The sequence below is a fragment of the Stigmatopora argus genome, chromosome 14, assembly GCF_051989625.1.
Source record: "Stigmatopora argus isolate UIUO_Sarg chromosome 14, RoL_Sarg_1.0, whole genome shotgun sequence".
Lineage (NCBI taxonomy): Eukaryota > Metazoa > Chordata > Actinopteri > Syngnathiformes > Syngnathidae > Stigmatopora > Stigmatopora argus.
This window is the reverse complement of record NC_135400.1, coordinates 9,121,879-9,138,866: the sequence shown is the minus strand read 5'-3', so window position 1 is coordinate 9,138,866 and position 16,988 is coordinate 9,121,879. Positions and strand designations below refer to the sequence as shown.

The window sequence follows — 16,988 nt, the reverse complement described above, 5'->3', positions numbered from 1 at the left end:
TGAACAGTGAGATTAACAAATTACAATAAATCAGACTGTTTCTCATCGACCGATATAAGTATTTGAAAATATTCATGACATGGACCACTTTCAGAAGCAATGTGACAAGTGGGCACCATTTGTGTAATAGTTTATTTTTAAAAAAGAAAACAATTGAACACCACCAAAATACTCCATAAAAGATCAAGGAAAGCAAATGATTACTTCATAAACACATTATTGTCCACATTACTTGTCTCAATAAGTACGTATGAATAATGTTAAATGTGTTCTTTAAGCAGACATTTTGGTTCAATAGACACCATTTAAAAACATCATAGTAGTTCAGTTTCCTGAATGGCAATCAGGGATTTTCAAATGACCGAACAGGTTGAAAAACAGAGTTTACAGTTATACTCAAACTTGAAAGCGCATTTGACCAGATTTTCTATAGGCAATATGATACAAAAACAATACCCACAAGGCAATTACTTCAGACATATACAAAAAAATATCTCCAGATTCTCTTAGCCGATTTTAAACATTTCTGGTCCCTGATTTTTATCCTATTACCTAATTTTGACAGACCAGTCATTTAAAAAAAACCTCACATTAATTTTGGGATGCTTTTCTCAAATAATTTGTCATTTTCAGCTAAATATCCCAAAATGTAGAATCTTTGACATTTATTGCAGTTGAGCCATATCTGAAATTCTAGTTCAGGTTACAGAGAGAGATATCAATGAGTGTTCCGGCTGGAGGAGCAGAGATTCGCTTGATAGTGACATCAGGAATCCAGTTTGTTAATCCTCTACCTGTCCCCCATATTCTGTTTTTGAAGACTGAGTGAAGTAAAGCTGGCCAGTAAATCAGTCACCTCATCGACCTAAAAATGAATAAATAAATAAATAAATGACACAATTGATCGAGTAAGATTAGTTGGATTGAAAAATGTAAAAATCATCATAGTATTTAGCTGCAAAGCTCTACATCTTACTTGCTCTTTGGTTCGTGTGTGTTGCAACTGTGAGGAAATGTGCTCCAGCCTCTCTTTAGCTTCACTTTGGCCCATTACGTTTAAATACTCCCTCAGCATTTGTATCACCTGAGTTGAGAAAATAACACATTCATAAATTATTAGAATCATCCCCACCACGTGTAAAAACATTAAGACACTGCTTTTTCTACCTGTGTGACCTCTCCTCTTAGAGTTTCAATGCTGCGAGAATCACCTTCTTGAAGAATGTTAAGTTTGGAACGTGCAAGATGGAGGGGCGTCCTTCCAGCTCGGTCAAGGGCATCGACACGCGACCCTTCACAGAAAAAAAAACAACACAGAAAGACATCAAGTAAAAATAATCTTCGCTAAATTGCCAAAGGCAACTGACAGCCATTCAAAAAAAGGGGGTGTTTCTTTTCTATTTCACACAATGCAGTACAATACAATATTATTACTATCTAATGCATTTGAACTGGGAAGGGTGGTAACAACTGAACAAACGTTCATTTGCCTTCCACCTTCCAAGTTCAAATGAATTGGACATCTACTAGGAACAAAGTCAATAAAATTTATAGCAGAAGGATAAAAGGGGACACATGATTGGACGTCAATCTATGAAGAAGTTTAATACATACATATTCCTACACTCTCACCTCCTCTTAGCAATGTGGTGATGACAGGCACGTGGTTTGTACAGGCCGCTGGGGACAAATAGATGAAAGTAGTTATAGAGCAACAAATAACTGCATGCTTGATGAATGACTAACTCAATGGCTGCCATTGACAGGGATAGACGTCCAATTATGTGGTTCTTTTCAATCTATGGCTGTGAATTTAAATTAGTTTATCATTAGTAGACACCCAAGCCACTTAAACTTCAATGGCAGCCTATGAAACAAAACATTGTTTATGGTTTTATTCAAAAAGGAAAATCCAACCACTCGAAATAAGTTATATTCATTAGGATAATTGGTCCACGTACAAATGTGCCAGTCTTGAATTACATATCAGTTAATATAACATATGACTTTGACTTTCCAAGATGTCTTACCTAGATGGAGTGGGGTGTTACCCAGACTGTCACGTTGGTTGGGGTCAGCACCATAACTCAACAGCAATTGCACTAGAGGCAGAGACATTTATAGATTATGTAAACTGGGGTTCTATCAATAAATATAATGTAGAATTTTTACTTTAAGATGAAACTATACCATAAAAAAGTGTGGCTGTGAAATGATTACAGTATATTTTACAATAAGTGTCTTCAAGTTACCAATGCTTTCATTGCCATTGCAAGAAGAAAAATGTAAGGCTGTCCTTCCCTTGTCATCTGCTGCACATGGATCAATGTCATCTTGCAGAAGTTTCCGAACTGAAATAAGACATGCTTGTTGCTCAAAACAACTGGTCCTGTATTGCATTTTGTCTGTTGTTTAATGCATTTATATTATTCCATACCCGTGTCAATGTCATTGCTGTTCGCAGCATCCCTCAGCCTCTTTACAGCTGTGATGAGAAGGAAATCAAAGCAGAAAGGATTTAGGTTTACTACTTTGAGACTGGCAATAGTCTTGCATTTATAATACATTAAAAGACAAATAATCCCTATAGCAGTCTGTTATGGATACACAGTTTTCATGTCATTTGTTATAGCTGAGTGACCCTGTTAAAAAAATTCAAAACAACACATCCAAGGAACGTTTTTTTTAAATTAGCGTGTGGTCCTTCTAATTAAAGAGACAGTCAACGTAATTTCTCGCATGATTTAAACGCTGCCTTACCGTACACATCTTTACCAATCGGGTTCCTTGAAGTTCTATGAAATCGCCTGGCCCTGTTCCCAGTCATCTTCCCCAGCTTGTTGGTCACGTTACCAGATCCAATCTCTGCTCGTTCCGGTTCCCATAATAAATGCAAGTACCTTAGTTCTTTGTCGTCTCGGTGTCCGACTCGTCCCAACAACACACTGCTTTCACCAATCCCATTTAATCCAAATCCAACATTGTTGGCCCCGTCGGCCATTCTCTCCACACATCCCCGATGCGCTTCTTCTTCCACCGCCCGTGTTTCATATTCGGCACCTGATTCAACTATGTATTCTCCTTCGGAACTTGAAGGGTCATTCTCTGGTGTAACGACCATGAAATAACTCTTGTTATTTGATTCGTCCATACTTACAGATTTTCATGGCATGTGGCAGCTGTGTTTACAATTCACTTGCTAGCACATTGCTGTCTGAGCAACAGGGACGTATGTGGCGTGAATGGAGCATCTGAATGCGACGATCGGTGACAATTTATGTCGCAGCAAGACATTAAAGTAGGTCTTGATTAACATGTCCTCTTTCCGGCAAAACTGCGTTATTAATAACAGCCCCATTCCCGTCACAACGCCTACATGTCCCGTATATAGTGTTACACAAAAGTAGTATTGGTCACACCCATTGAACAGTCACAACTCCACGAGTTAAAACCTAACCAATCAGATTCCACGTTGTTCATTTGTTTGAGTCCAATGAGCAGACACAATCAGGCAACCAATCACAGATGAGTGACTCCAAGTAAGCATCTGCGCATGCGTTTTGTCTACGCTCACAATGCTGTCTCTGTGGTTGTGTAAAGTTGTCTCATCTAGGTAACTTCTACTTCTCCAAGTTTTCTTCGTTATATTCTGTTCTACCCTTTATATTTAAAGTACGAACATTTCAAGTATGCACATTTCAAGTATGCAAATACATTGCGTATTGCAGCAGCTTGGGACATGTGGTATTTTAGAATCAGCGGATTTCAGTCAGGTGCATCTCGTTAGTGTCTGGGACAAAAAAGCTGCACTCGCATCGGCCCTCCAGGACCGTTTTGCCCATCGATGAATTCCAACCCTAACAACAAAGTAGTTTTTATTTTCATTTTATACTTTTCATTGACCCAACCTGCTGCAAACTTCTTTCTTCCAGAGCACCGACAAAGCTCAGCATGTATGTTGCTATAATTTCCTCATTGCATGGGCCAACATAGTGATCCCAAGCGAGTACTTCGTGTTTAGCCAAACCAAGGAATTGCAGGGTTTTAAAAAGTATTTATAAAAAATAATAATTAAAAATAAACGGGGAAAAAGGTTAAGTTTCATGTGCAGAGAGTACGTTCCGCAGCGTGGAAAACAGGACTCAGGTGTGTGTGATTGGGGGAGTATTTTTATGTACACGTACCGAAAATAAATCTTGTGCAATGATAGGCAAATTCAAGCATCAGACTGGCTAGAGATATCAATGTCGTCCGGATTGATAAGTGCTGGAAATAGGAAAACATTCATAGGTCAAGTTTTAGTTCTGAAGATATGGAGGCTCCAGCCTGAGCCAAGTAGTCAGGAAATGCAGCATTAGCCCCTGAAGTGTCTGTATACTGTGTACTAGTTGAAGGTTTAGCGGAAGAAAAATGCTTCATTTTACTTTTCTGGAGGATTCCTTGCTGCTTCAAGTATCCCTGGCGACAAAACAACGGAGGCATTCTGTGGGTGAGGGAGAAGCGGAAACAAGATTCTAAAAGATGGAAGAAAAGAAAGTGTGTGTGTGAGTGACACAATCTTGACTGTCAGTCATATACAATCATATTTAGAGTGGATCAGGGTCAGGTTTTAGGTTATAGTAGTATATGTACCCCACTTTATTTACACTTGGTTGGACTACTTTACCTGCATAGAAGGCTCTGAGGTCAGTGTTGACGCAATGTTCCAGGAAACGTCGCAAAGGCTGAACATGTGAAATGGGGCCGTCCCATTCAGTCAGGAAATCCTCAACCATGTGATGAATTGCCTTAGGCCTTGGTAAAGGCCAACCACGGGGACGATGCTTCATCTCTTTTTCTAGAAGACAATAGTACAGGTATTTCAGTCAACCTCTGTACAGAATATGTTACCAGTTGAATCTCCATGCCAAAGGACCACCACAATAGATCCACCAAGACTTACTCACCAGTAGGAAGTGTGTCATAGTAGTACAAAACTGGGTGTAGAAAGTTGGATTTCCAAGCTTTGCTCCAGTCTGTGACCGCCCTGCCTCCACCCAGATAGTCAATCTTCTTTTTCCCATACTGCATCATTACAATCAGCAGTCCTTGCTTGGATACCTCATGACCCGAGAGAGAAGAGAACTGTGGCAAAGCCTGGAGAGGGAACTCCTCCACATACTGGCAGTAGGATCTGGTAAAAATGAGCCCCAAAAAAATCATGGTATTAACAAAAATAATATATCAACAATGCAAATATGTAGGGGTCCTGTGTTTTAAAAAAAAGGGGAAAGACAATTGTATGAATGAAAATTACAAACCCCAAATCTTTTTTATTTTAGTCATTTTGTGGGCATTGTGACTTGTCCAAAGACATTACAGTAGTCTTGAAGACAGTAGTCAGGTTAGCATCTCCCAATCATTTTCATTCATTCATTCATTTTTCTGGTTAATTTTCTATATGATTTCTATAAATTGTTCAATGAGGAAACAACATATTGTATTTAAATAATGCAGTATTCAAATTTATAAAAGCTATGGTTCAGTACAATTACTTTTGTCATGAGAAATTCCTAATTGACTCTTTTTTTTCCAGTGACCTTATGCGACATCCTGGTTCCCAGCAAAACCTTGCCTCCTGACTGAAATACCCTTTCTCTCCGCACACAAAAACTGAAACCCGCTGAAATGGCAGTGTCACGTGAGTGAATATTTTCAATTTGATAATTCTGAAATAACAAAGCTTGGTGTCATTGAAAAAACAACTGTATTCCGCATCTCTGTGAAAGTCTCAATGTGACAGTTACCACATGCTTTGCTAATGCTCACCATCACACACACACTACCTAGGGCCAATTACAGCAATGACTTAAAAGGTTTAAAAATAAAAAATAAAAATAAAAACTTAAATGACATTTTATATGATTGACAGACATGTGATAAAACTATAGAACATAACTTACCCTCTCAGTAATATAACATCTCCTAATATCTCAAACATCTGGTAAGGCCCAGAGGCCTCGCCCAACCTCTTCAAAATTGCAGACAACAGCTGCGTTGTCAACAGTCTCGTAGATGGCCACGGGGTTTTATGGTAGCGTTGCTCAAGCAAATGATGCACAGCTCGCACTGAGACACAAAGAATTGTGTAATACAATATTGCATATCATTTTTGTTGTACTATCAACCCAGACAGGAAAGCAAAAATGTTAAAAGCATTTACGGTACGTCTCGAGTGTTCACCTGTGTAGCGAAATCCATGAACAAAACCACCGGCTGATGAGCGGTAGTCTCTGGAGTGAGCAGCAGTTCCCAAAACAAACAAACCAGGAGTGTTGTGACCTTCATACCAAGCTGTGACCCGTGGCAACCTCCCTTTTGCATTTTTACTGTGGAGTGGACACGCAGAGCTGGGAAGAAAGCTGCATTTTAGTCTCAACAGAATCTAAAAACGGCATCGATTATTTGTAACCTCTTAACAGGTATTGATATAGAGTACCGCATGGAAATGTATGGTCACAGGTCATCATATAGTTGTTGTAGGGCTGGGCAATATGGCCTAAAATTACCAACTCCGTTTTTTTCACCCAAAAATTTAATTATACTAGACCAGTGGCGCTCACGCTTTTTTGCTCCAAGATCTACTTTTTAATGAGCTAACCAACCGTAATCTACTTTGTTGTTAGGGTTAGAAATCAGGGGTGGGCAAACGGTCTTGGAGGGGCGCTGCGAGCGCAGCTTTTTGTTCCACAAACACTTTAACCAATGGGTATTGTGCTATGATGACAAGCACTTGACTGACTAACATACCACATTTGTGGAAAGGTATCACACATGACTTACATGTGTTACATAAATGAAGGGGTGTTCAAACTTTTTTGCTCCAAGATCAATGCTATTGAAACATGAGCATTCATAACTGTTTAAATAATATATTGAGTAAAAATTATGGTAAATCATAAAATATATTAATCTCCCAGGCCAGATTGATTCAAAACACAATTTAGCTTAACAAAGACTAAGAAAAAAATGAATAGATTTTTGGTGTCCATGAAGAAAGCTGTAATACTCTTAAAATTTTAACAAATCTGTTCTGTGCATTGCATTTTATTTGTACCTGTCAAATATGCTGAAGTTGAATCGAAAGCCAAGGCATCGGATGACACGATCATAGGGTTTCCGCAAGGAGAAATTGTCAATGTGATACCCAAGCAGTTCTTCAGCTGTCACATCAGATTTGTTTTTCTCCGGCTGGTTTTGTATGTACTTATTTATTGTCACATACAATTGTCCCTTCCTATCTTTGGCTAATTTCCTCCTCCCATCTTCCTTTTGTTGAGCAATCACTATTCGCTCCAGGCTGGCTTCTACCAATCCATCAAGAGACTTGAGCTGGTATGTGTCTATGAGCTCATTATTCACAGCTCTGAAAACACACACAAAAGGTCAGGCCATGTTACAATCAGGACATTTAAAGTGTAAAACTGTTGATTTAAAAAATTATAGAACAGTAATCCTAAAAAAGTAGGAAGATGTTAAATTTAACAAATCTATATAGACATTCAAGAAGTAAATGGTCAGATTTTCAAAGATGTATGTTGGCCAATCTGGGGTTTGTTTAAGCTAATGAAAAGAATAATAATTTAGAATTCCTCTTGCTATTGTTAATAGAATTAGCGTGCAATTTAAATCCCAGGGAAAAGAATCAACAGATTTTCAATCTGGCCGATCTAGGCTTTCGGAAAGGAACCTCTGCTGTTTGAAGAGAATTGCGCAAAACAACTCCATCAGAAATCTGCTGACATTAAAAACAGGTAAAATTTAGTCCTAGAACCTGTGTTGAATATCTGTATAAACTAGGTTGTAATGGTCGACTAGCTTGAAGAAAACGTATTAAATGAGCTAAGAAAGTGCCTATTTACTTCTTGGATGCATTGCCATGCTAGTACACGGATTCCATAATAGAGGAATACGAAACTACCGATAATCTATTTAATGTGACTTTTTGTATATATCACATAGAAATAAATGATTAGTATGGAACAATGCAGATATAATTTGGTCTGGGTTCCTACCTGAGATCCCCAACATAATGCGTTTGCCAGGCAAGTCGGACTGGACTGCGGCTGACCATGTGAACCCGACTGGCATGTCCCAAAATGCTCTGAGCTGTCTCAAAAGCAGAATTCCCTTTGCCCAGGATCAGTACAGCCTGGTTTTTGTAGTCCTCAGAGTTTGTGGAGATAGATTCATAGCCCTCGACCAGGTCGGAACCAACAAAATTCACCTCCTGAGGAACCCACAAACCGGTGGCAACCAAAAGGACCCTGAGTGATAAAGAAAACAATGTGACCTGACATTTAATTGGTATGTCAAGTTTTACTTTGTAGGTGAGTGAAAATCAGTATCACCTGCATGTGTAAACCTTTCCGTGTTGATCAGTAAGGATATAACCGCTTCTGGTGGATGACACCAGTGCCCTGATCCTTCCGATATCCACACCATATTGGACCCTCAGCCCAAGCTCCGTCTCAAACATGGACAAGTAGAGTGGGAAGGCATCTGCTGGCGGGTAAAACTCAGTGCTTACTTCGCGGAACAGGAGCTTTGGGTTATCACTCAACAAAGAGTTCCAATCATGGCGCAGATTAAACTCTCGGTTCTGTCGTCCAGTATGGATCTTATTGATGCTGATGAGCTTCCTATGTCGGGGATATCTTGGAATGCAAAAACATAGAGGGTCAATGTGGCGTGCATTTCAGCAGGGGAGGCAAAGGTCTGTCTACCTACTTGTGAAAGAAACTGCCTGGTCCAGAGTTTCGCTCCAAGATAATGTAGTCTCTTTTTGCTTTGGAGAGAAAGTAACCCATCTGCAGTCCGGCAGGCCCAGCTCCAAGGATGCAATAGTCATGATGGCTAGTGTTGTTGTACTGGTGATCATCTCCAGTGCATGTGGACAAGCTGGTTACGATGAAGACAATCAAACATGGAAGGTTGGAATCCATAGCCTGTTAAAACCAAAGGTGTAAAAATTTGAATTATGCTGTTGAGACAGTCATTCAGTTTATTTTGTGTTCACCAGTCTTTTTTGGCATGTGTCCAATATCAATTTCAGCATCTGCATTGGACTTCTTAACTTGCTCAGGGCCAGTGACGATGATAGACGACCAAATATAGGCTCTTTTCATCATTCTGCTGTGAATTTAAATTGCGTTGTCACTAGTAGACATCAAATCCGTTTGAAATCTTCCACCACTTCTAGCTCAAACCGATTGGACGTCCACCCTCATCAATGTCACTGATAGATTTTAAAAGGGGTTCTCGGCTCAGCTGCTTGTGAAAATGAACAAGGATTTTGTTTGACATAATAACATAATAATGTGATGCATCTACCAAAAGAATTGTTGTATTTTACCATGAGGAGCCATTTTTCCCCCCAAAAGAAAAAAAAGAAAAGACTCTCCGCTCATCTCCGAGAGAGAGAGCTATTATTGTCGTGTCTTTTACTCCTTGCATGCATGGACATGCGGGCCATCATGAAAACTATCTAGAAAATCTGAATTGTACAGCATTTCAGCATTAACTAAAGCACACCATACTAATGACATTGAGCCAGTGAGTTGCGCATTTTTACAATCAAGCTATAAAAAATGTGCAAAAACGTGCAAGAACGCGATAGAGACCCGGCACAAGAACCTCCGACTCTCCTTGAACTATGTAGCCGCTGTTATATCACTCTCTGGCGGTTAGCGCGACTTGTCACTTCAACCAGATGCACCGAGCGATCAATCCAAAATGGACAGCGATCTATATTACCTTCTAGATCAGTCGATCCCTTGGACGCAACATCTGCGGTCGGGGGGAGAATCAAACCTTTGAGATGTCTACATTTTTAAGCATTATGTATTTTGTTTTGGACCGCCTGATGGATGTGGGAGAATGGGTTCCCTCCCGAAAATCGTCAAGCACCGCCCATGTTCTCTCCAGAGGCATAGTGCCCGCCTAATAAGGCGTGGCTATAATCTAACAAAAAAGTGAAAATGTAATAAATGAAGTATATATATAACATAGCTATGGATTATTCAATTGTTTCACTATTTATAAGTAAAATTCATTATATGACTTCATCTCTTCATTTTCTCCTATCAAAGTTATTCTCAGTGATTATGTTTCATTAAAATGTCTTTATTACTTTGTCCTTCCTAGCACCCCCACGGGGACTATTTATTTCCATTACATATTGTAATGTCCCTTCTCCTGACTATTTTTTTTTATCCTCCTGCCTATTTTATTAAGTTTATGTGCTGACAAGAAAATAGGGAATGTCATTTTTATATTCAAATAGTTTTGTTGAACTTTTAACATTTTGAAACCTTTATTGGGCAAATGACTAGTTTTGGTAATTAAAAAAAAAAACTTAAACTCATACATGACATTTTGGGTGTTGTAGGTCACTATACGTATTAACATTTGCTGTACAATTGTGAGTCAAAAAGTGATGTCAACGTGTATATTAAGGGGTAAGAATACAATCTCATTAAACGTAATATACTTTTATTGTATTGGCAGGTTCAGGACCTTGGAGAGTTCAACATCCACACCCCAAAACGAGGCTCTGTGGTAAATTGTTTCAAATTGTTATTTTATGTGTCCCCTTACTTTGAGCACCACCAGTCACTCCAAAGTTTCCAGTGTCATCACCTAATATTCAAAGATGGAACTTCCCATTTCCACCATGTCATGTTTTCTTCCCACCTCTAAAATAGATCTGCACCATCATGTTATGTCGCAATTGAGCAGTCATGTGTTTGAAACGTCCATGTTTGTTCCTCCAACATTCAAGTATGAAACTACCCATTTCAACAAGGTCACTTCTTTTCCCACGTCAAAACACATCTGCACTGTCATGTTATGTTGCAATAGAGCAGAGTCATATGGTTCAGCAGTAGCACTTCCCATCTAGCTTAGCACCTTCAGCACATTTTCCCTGTATATATGAGCCAAAATGATCAGAGAGGCCAAAGTGAGTCAACAAACGACAAGAGGCTTTATTCATTCCAACATTTTTCAGCAGCAAGGAGCTTATTCTGGTAAGGTCCGATGACTGAATATATTGTATCCCTAAAGGACAATGATTTCATATGTATGACATTAATAACAGACCTGCCTGTTTATTGGAGATGGAGACCAAGAACACAGGGAAATACAACATGGGTGAAGTTGGCAGGTATCAAATTCAGTTTTTAAAAAAGAAACATGCAATGAATATTGTATTTTTTTATAATGGTCATTTACTAGTATTCTTTACTAGTATTATTTCTATCAACAGTGATTTATCAGAACAGATTAAAGAAGCCACAAAGGACAACCATGTAAAAGCTGAAAATACAGAGCTGATGCTGAGTTATCAAAGGGGAGAGATAACCCTGCCACAGTACAAGGTTGGTCGCCAATGTCTTCTTAAACTAATAATTGAACCCAGTAGTTAAGCGATTCTCAACCTTTTATTGAGCCATATGTTAGAAAATAAATCTCAAAGCACATCAGCGAAAAAATGTCACAAAAGTGGAAACACTAGACTAGATGGCATATGCAATTTATGGAGAAATTGCATGGGAATGCTGTGCTCTTCTGTTTGGTAACTTTGTCCTAATTCCCAGTAGAATTGATGATTGGATTTGACTAATGTAGCCATATTTTGGGATTTGAAAGATACAGTAGTCAATGGCGTTGATGGATGTAGAAGCCTCTGGCAATTCATTTTTTCCACTGCTTTTGCAATAACCTGTAAAAAATGCAACAACAACAAAAAACAGCAACAAATACCAGGAACTCAAAAACTGGGAGAGAAAATGTGTGTACATGAAAAAACCTTGTTAATCCAAGAAGCCTGTTTTTGTCATTTTTTTATCAATCACTTTATCTCACTGCTAAAGACAGATGAAGATTTTGTCATACTTTTTCTGACCAATAAGTGGATAATTTACATGGATGTTAAATTAATTCTTGTTCTTGCTTTTGTCAGCTCCTGCTATGTTCCCTCCATGAGATCTACAAGGTCTTAGAAGAGGAACTGGATAAGAATTGTTCCCATCCAGGAGTCGCACCCATATACTTTCCTCAGGAACTGGATCGCCTAGAATCATTGGAGAATGATTTGGAGCATTTTTTTGGCCCTGATTGGAGCAGGAAGTTGATTGTCCCTGCAGCCACACACAGATACACTCAGAGGCTACGAGAGGTAAGCGCAAAACTAGCTTTCTCAAAAATCGCCTCCCTAATAAGTTTGGCAGTTGGTAAATCCTTTCATGGAATTTCTCTTATGCAGATCGGTAAAGATAATCCTGTACTGCTGGTGGCCCACGCCTACACTCGATATCTCGGGGATCTGTCAGGAGGACAAGTGCTAGGAAAAATTACCCAGAAATCTCTCAAACTGACAGGCAAAGAAGGCCTTTCATTTTTCTACTTCCCTGCTGTGAACAGTGCTAATCGCTTCAAGCAGCTATACAGGAGTCGCATGAATGCTATTGAGCTGACTGAGGAAGAGAGCGCAGCGGTTCTGAAGGAGGCGATTCTAGCCTTTGAGTTTAACACTCAGGTGACTGTTAGACACAATGAGTTGTTACCCACTGAGGTAGTAGACAATGCAGTATGCTGGGGAAAAATGCTGACCTTTTTCAATTTCTTGCAGGTTTTTGATGACTTGCAGAAGCTCTTGTGTGTCGCAACAGGACAATCTGAGATCAACTCTGGCAGTTCTCCCTCTGCTTCACTCAAGCAATTCACTGTGGGCCTCTGTGTTACACTGGCAACTATTGGAATTGGTATGTATATTGTGTAGCATCTCCCACCACCCTGTGAACTTTTTTGCATTTTACTAGCTATACCAGGGGTCGGGAACCTTTTTGATGGAAAGAGCCATAAAAAAATCATATTTTTTAAATGTTAATCCTTGAGAGCCATGCTCCGAATTTAAAAGTCAACGTACATGAAAATGTATGCCTTTTTTAGTCACTTCACCACTTTTAAAGTACAAAAAGTATTTGAATTCTTTTGACAACATTGTTACATTATTGCTTATCAATGAGAATATTCATGCAGCAGAGTGTAATGAAAAAGAAAATGATTATAAGGCGCTGGGGGTAGTGTCAATGCCATAATACCATCGTAACGCTCCTATTCCTGCGCTTTCTCACCAGCAGTTTCCATAGTTTACCTCACAGGTTAGTGGAGAGCCATATGCACCCATCAAAACAACCATATGTGGCTCCCGATCCATAGGTTCCCTACCCCTGATCTATACCTTTAGTTAGCAAAACTTTGTTAGAAACCAAGAATGTTTTGTAAAAATCTTAGCATTGCATTGGATCTTGCACCCTCTAAATCATTACCATCTATAAGTCATAATACTGATTTTGATATGTGTTCCATGGACTTTAATTTTTATACACTAGAAACCTTCAGGGAGGTGCTGCACATCACACAAATGCATTTAATGAGACTGTAATTTTTGGATTTTTCAAAACTGTACTTGTTGCTCTCTTGGTGTAAACAACCTTTATGCACAAATATAAAAAATGAAAACTACTGTATACAAATGAACAGATATATGAGCATCTATAGCGGTGGTTCTTAACCTTGTTGGAGCTACCGAACCCCACCAGTTTCATATGCGCATTCACTGAACCCCACCAGTTTCAAATGCGCATTCGAAATGATTTTTTCAAATTCAAGATATATAAATTCCTCGCAGTAAACTGACTGGTGGATGAATCATTTTGTGTATATATATGTATGTATATATATGTATGTGGATATATATATATATATATATATATATATATATATATATATATATATATATATATATATATATATATATATATATATATACATACATACATGTATACATATATATACATACATATACATGTATATATATATGTATATCACCTATTTATTTATGTTGTGTGTTCTCACACTCTTGCTACTGCAATAGGGAATGTCCCGAGTACGGGATGAATAAAGTTGTCTAATCTAAATGAAAAATGTACTGTAGACAATGAAGCAAACTTTCATCAAGATCTCAGATGCCATTCTTTCTCTATAACAGTTGTTATCATTACTACAGTTGAAGAAAAATAATTTTACTTAAAAATGACCATTTATAGTAAGACTTTTTCCTTCAAAAAAACAACAATGTATAGTAAGACTTTTTCGTTCAAAAAAACAACCATGTATAGTCAGACTTTTTCTTTTAAAAATAAACATGTATATAATAAGGTGTTTATTTTATACGGCCATGTATAGTAAGGTGTTTTCCTTAACCCTAACCCTCAAAAAACAATCATGAATAGTAGACATTTTCTTTGAATAAATGACCATGTATAGCAGGGGTCGGGAACCTTTTTGACGAAGGGAGCCACAAACAATTCATATTTTCAAATGTTATTCCTTGTGAGCCATACTACGAATTTAAAAGTCAAAATACATACATGTAAACGAGTGCCTTTTAAATTTTTTTTGTAATTTCACCACTTTTAAAGTGGAAAAAACTGAATATTTTTGAAAGATTCTTATGCTGTTGCTAATCAATGAGAGGGTGCATTCCAGAAGAGTCTACTGCCAAAAAATGAAGATTAAAGCAGTTCTAAATGTAATATCTCAGTTCTGTCAACAGCGATTTCCATATTTTAGCTCACAGGTTAGCAAAGAGCCAGATGCACCCATCAAAAGAGCCACATGTGGCTCCCGAGCCATAGGTTCCCTACCCCTGCCTTTGTCATTGATTAAATCATTTCCTGTTTCGTTATTTAAGCAGCTATGAGTCATAGCGCTTGGGTCCGAATACATTCACGGTCGCGTCACGACAACGCGGCGCGACCATAACACTTTTACGTGTACCCTATGTGAGTAAATATGTGCCGCGTTGCATTTGTACGGTTTTCTATTGCTTAATACGGGGAATTCCAATCATTAATACGGGGAGGAATTGGCTCAGGTTGACAGGTATGTATATAGTAAGGCTTTTTTTCTTTAAAAAACGACATAGTATAGTAAGGCTTTTTTTCTTAAAAAACGACATAGTATAGTAAGGCTTTTTTTCCTAAAAAAAACGACATAGTATAGTAAGGCTTTTTTCCTAAAAAACGACATAGTATAGTAAGGTTTTTTTCCTAAAAAACGACATAGTGTATATAGTAAGGCTTTTTTTCTTTAAAAAAAAACGACATAGTATAGTAAGGCTTTTTTTCTTAAAATACGACATAGTATATAGTAAGGCTTTTTAATTTGTAAAAAATGACCATGTATAGTAAGGCTTTTTTCTTTAAAAAATGACCATGTATAGTAAGGCTTTTTATTTTTTTAAAATGACCATGCAAAGTAAGGCTTTTTATATATAAAAAAAAACCGAACACACTCTTTTACAGCATCAAGACTACAAAAATGGCGACTATAGTACGTCATCTTCCAAACATGGTCATTGAGTCGGGAGGACAAATCACCTCCTATGGGCGTGGTTACGCCCATTGTTGCCGCAGGTGCGTAAATTATGCACATGCGCAGCATCGCGCCCCTTGGCTCAGTCATTTCCATGCCGTCGGTCGAACGACTAGCACCCAAACGAGGTAAGCCCTAGACTAGAGCAATTTACTGGCCTATGTGCATTTTTAACACCCTACCGGGAGATTTTTTTAGGAATCAATTGAGCCAAAACGCCAACAAATCTGTTAGTTTATTGCCAGGTCGAACACACCGTCGACATTTGAAGTATGGGCTCCTTGGCATGTCACTAGCTAGCTTAGCATTAGCCTCACGACATTTGACTTCAAAAGTATTTTGTCCGTATTCTCTCCATTATTGAGTCGTGGGGGAAGACTTCATTTTATCAAACAAAGCCGAGATATCAACGGTCAGTTTGCCAGGTGAAGGTGTGTTGAATGTAATGATGGTTTTCACTGCGATTGCTAAACGCCCTTTTCCAATTTGTAATTCTGTTTTAAACAAAAATCATTGATACCAAAATGGTTAAGCCGACTTTCTCCTAGTTTTTAAACATCAGTCTGTATATTGAATCGCTTTGTCTGGAAAGGGGAAATTAGCACCGAGCACTCACTAACTTATTTTCATTCTTTATCTTGATCATTTACTTGAAGATTTCTCTTTCCTGTAATAATTGTTTGCACTTCCCAAATAGCTTGGTTAAATCAAGATGAAGCTGTTCCCGTGTGTCCAGAACCATGCACACCCTTGAGGGGAGAGGAGACTGTGCCAAGGTAATACTAATTACAAAAAAAACACCTATCTGTTGAATATCCAGTCTATGTATATGATAACTTTTGCTCTATTTTTTTTGCATGTACCAGGTCCATGGTGATGTCCAGACCCTGGAGGACCAGGTGATCTTCCCAGGTTGCCCACTTGAAGATGATGCATCGTCTCTGAACTCTGCTCTGAGGTTAATACCGTATTTTCACGCCTATTTGGCGCATCGTTTCTTACGCCGCAGTGTCAGTAACGAGTGCTATTTCTGTATTTTAGACACATGTATTTCATATGGATTAAGATCGAAATGCGATAGCGCTGGCTACCAGAAGCAGCTTATTTCCGGGTTATATTGTAATGTATCCAAGTCAAAACATTCCAATCTCACATTATTTTATTGACTAAAGTTGCAATTTACTAACCCCCCTCTTATTTTATAGGTGATGTCCCGATCCCTAAGGTGAGGAGGATTTCTTTTTTTTTTCAATCAGAAATTTTAATAAAAGAGATTTGAGTGTCATTTGTCTTTGTTAAAACACTTGGAGAAAAAAGACCCAAGACCCTCAATGGTCTTTTTTCTATTTTTTTTTGGTGTTTATTCTAAGTGTTGCTTTTGTCTACAAGTGGAGAACACCAGCTACGCCAATCAATGTGATCCTAAGTGTGCAAATGTATTTCTTTGAATAAACATTATAAAATGACATGTTACTTGCATTCCTTTGCTAGTTCTATGAAAAAAA

The 16,988-nt window shown here is 38.3% G+C and overlaps 3 protein-coding genes across 15 annotated transcripts; 1 reads left to right on the top strand and 2 right to left on the bottom strand.

Moving 5' to 3' along the window:
• Positions 1–113: 113 nt before the first annotated feature.
• On the bottom strand, positions 114–3,414 carry ankrd54 (ankyrin repeat domain 54). The gene is made up of 8 exons (XM_077618781.1): positions 2,761–3,414; positions 2,438–2,485; positions 2,253–2,351; positions 2,031–2,102; positions 1,633–1,680; positions 1,168–1,292; positions 977–1,084; positions 114–865 (listed from the first exon to the last, which is right to left on the bottom strand). The coding sequence occupies exons 1-8, from the start codon at positions 3,149–3,151 to the stop codon at positions 791–793; spliced, it is 966 nt and encodes a 321-aa protein (XP_077474907.1). The 5' UTR covers positions 3,152–3,414; the 3' UTR covers positions 114–790.
• Positions 3,415–3,533: 119 nt separating this feature from the next.
• hmox1a (heme oxygenase 1a) lies at positions 3,534–16,949 on the top strand. 13 transcript variants are annotated; one of them, XR_013304878.1, is made up of 14 exons: positions 3,534–3,613; positions 5,576–5,680; positions 10,549–11,069; positions 11,141–11,206; positions 11,309–11,420; positions 12,005–12,220; positions 12,308–12,580; positions 12,674–12,806; positions 15,414–15,611; positions 16,181–16,259; positions 16,350–16,441; positions 16,525–16,602; positions 16,689–16,708; positions 16,854–16,949. XR_013304878.1 is itself a non-coding variant. In XM_077618783.1 (9 exons), the coding sequence occupies exons 4-9, from the start codon at positions 11,160–11,162 to the stop codon at positions 14,002–14,004; spliced, it is 804 nt and encodes a 267-aa protein (XP_077474909.1). In that variant the 5' UTR covers positions 3,534–3,613; positions 5,576–5,680; positions 10,549–11,069; positions 11,141–11,159; the 3' UTR covers positions 14,005–14,248. The 13 variants fall into 13 exon arrangements, 1 of the variants encoding a protein (XP_077474909.1); XR_013304879.1 differs by lacking the exon at positions 16,525–16,602; XR_013304873.1 differs by having other exon boundaries at positions 16,689–16,949.
• Positions 4,154–9,942, bottom strand: foxred2 (FAD-dependent oxidoreductase domain containing 2). The gene is made up of 10 exons (XM_077618780.1): positions 9,796–9,942; positions 8,770–8,987; positions 8,391–8,696; positions 8,055–8,306; positions 7,097–7,405; positions 6,223–6,389; positions 5,943–6,108; positions 4,947–5,173; positions 4,667–4,837; positions 4,154–4,514 (listed from the first exon to the last, which is right to left on the bottom strand). Exons 2-10 carry the CDS (start codon positions 8,982–8,984, stop codon positions 4,285–4,287), a joined length of 2,043 nt encoding a protein of 680 aa, XP_077474906.1. The 5' UTR covers positions 8,985–8,987; positions 9,796–9,942; the 3' UTR covers positions 4,154–4,284.
• Positions 16,950–16,988: the final 39 nt, after the last annotated feature.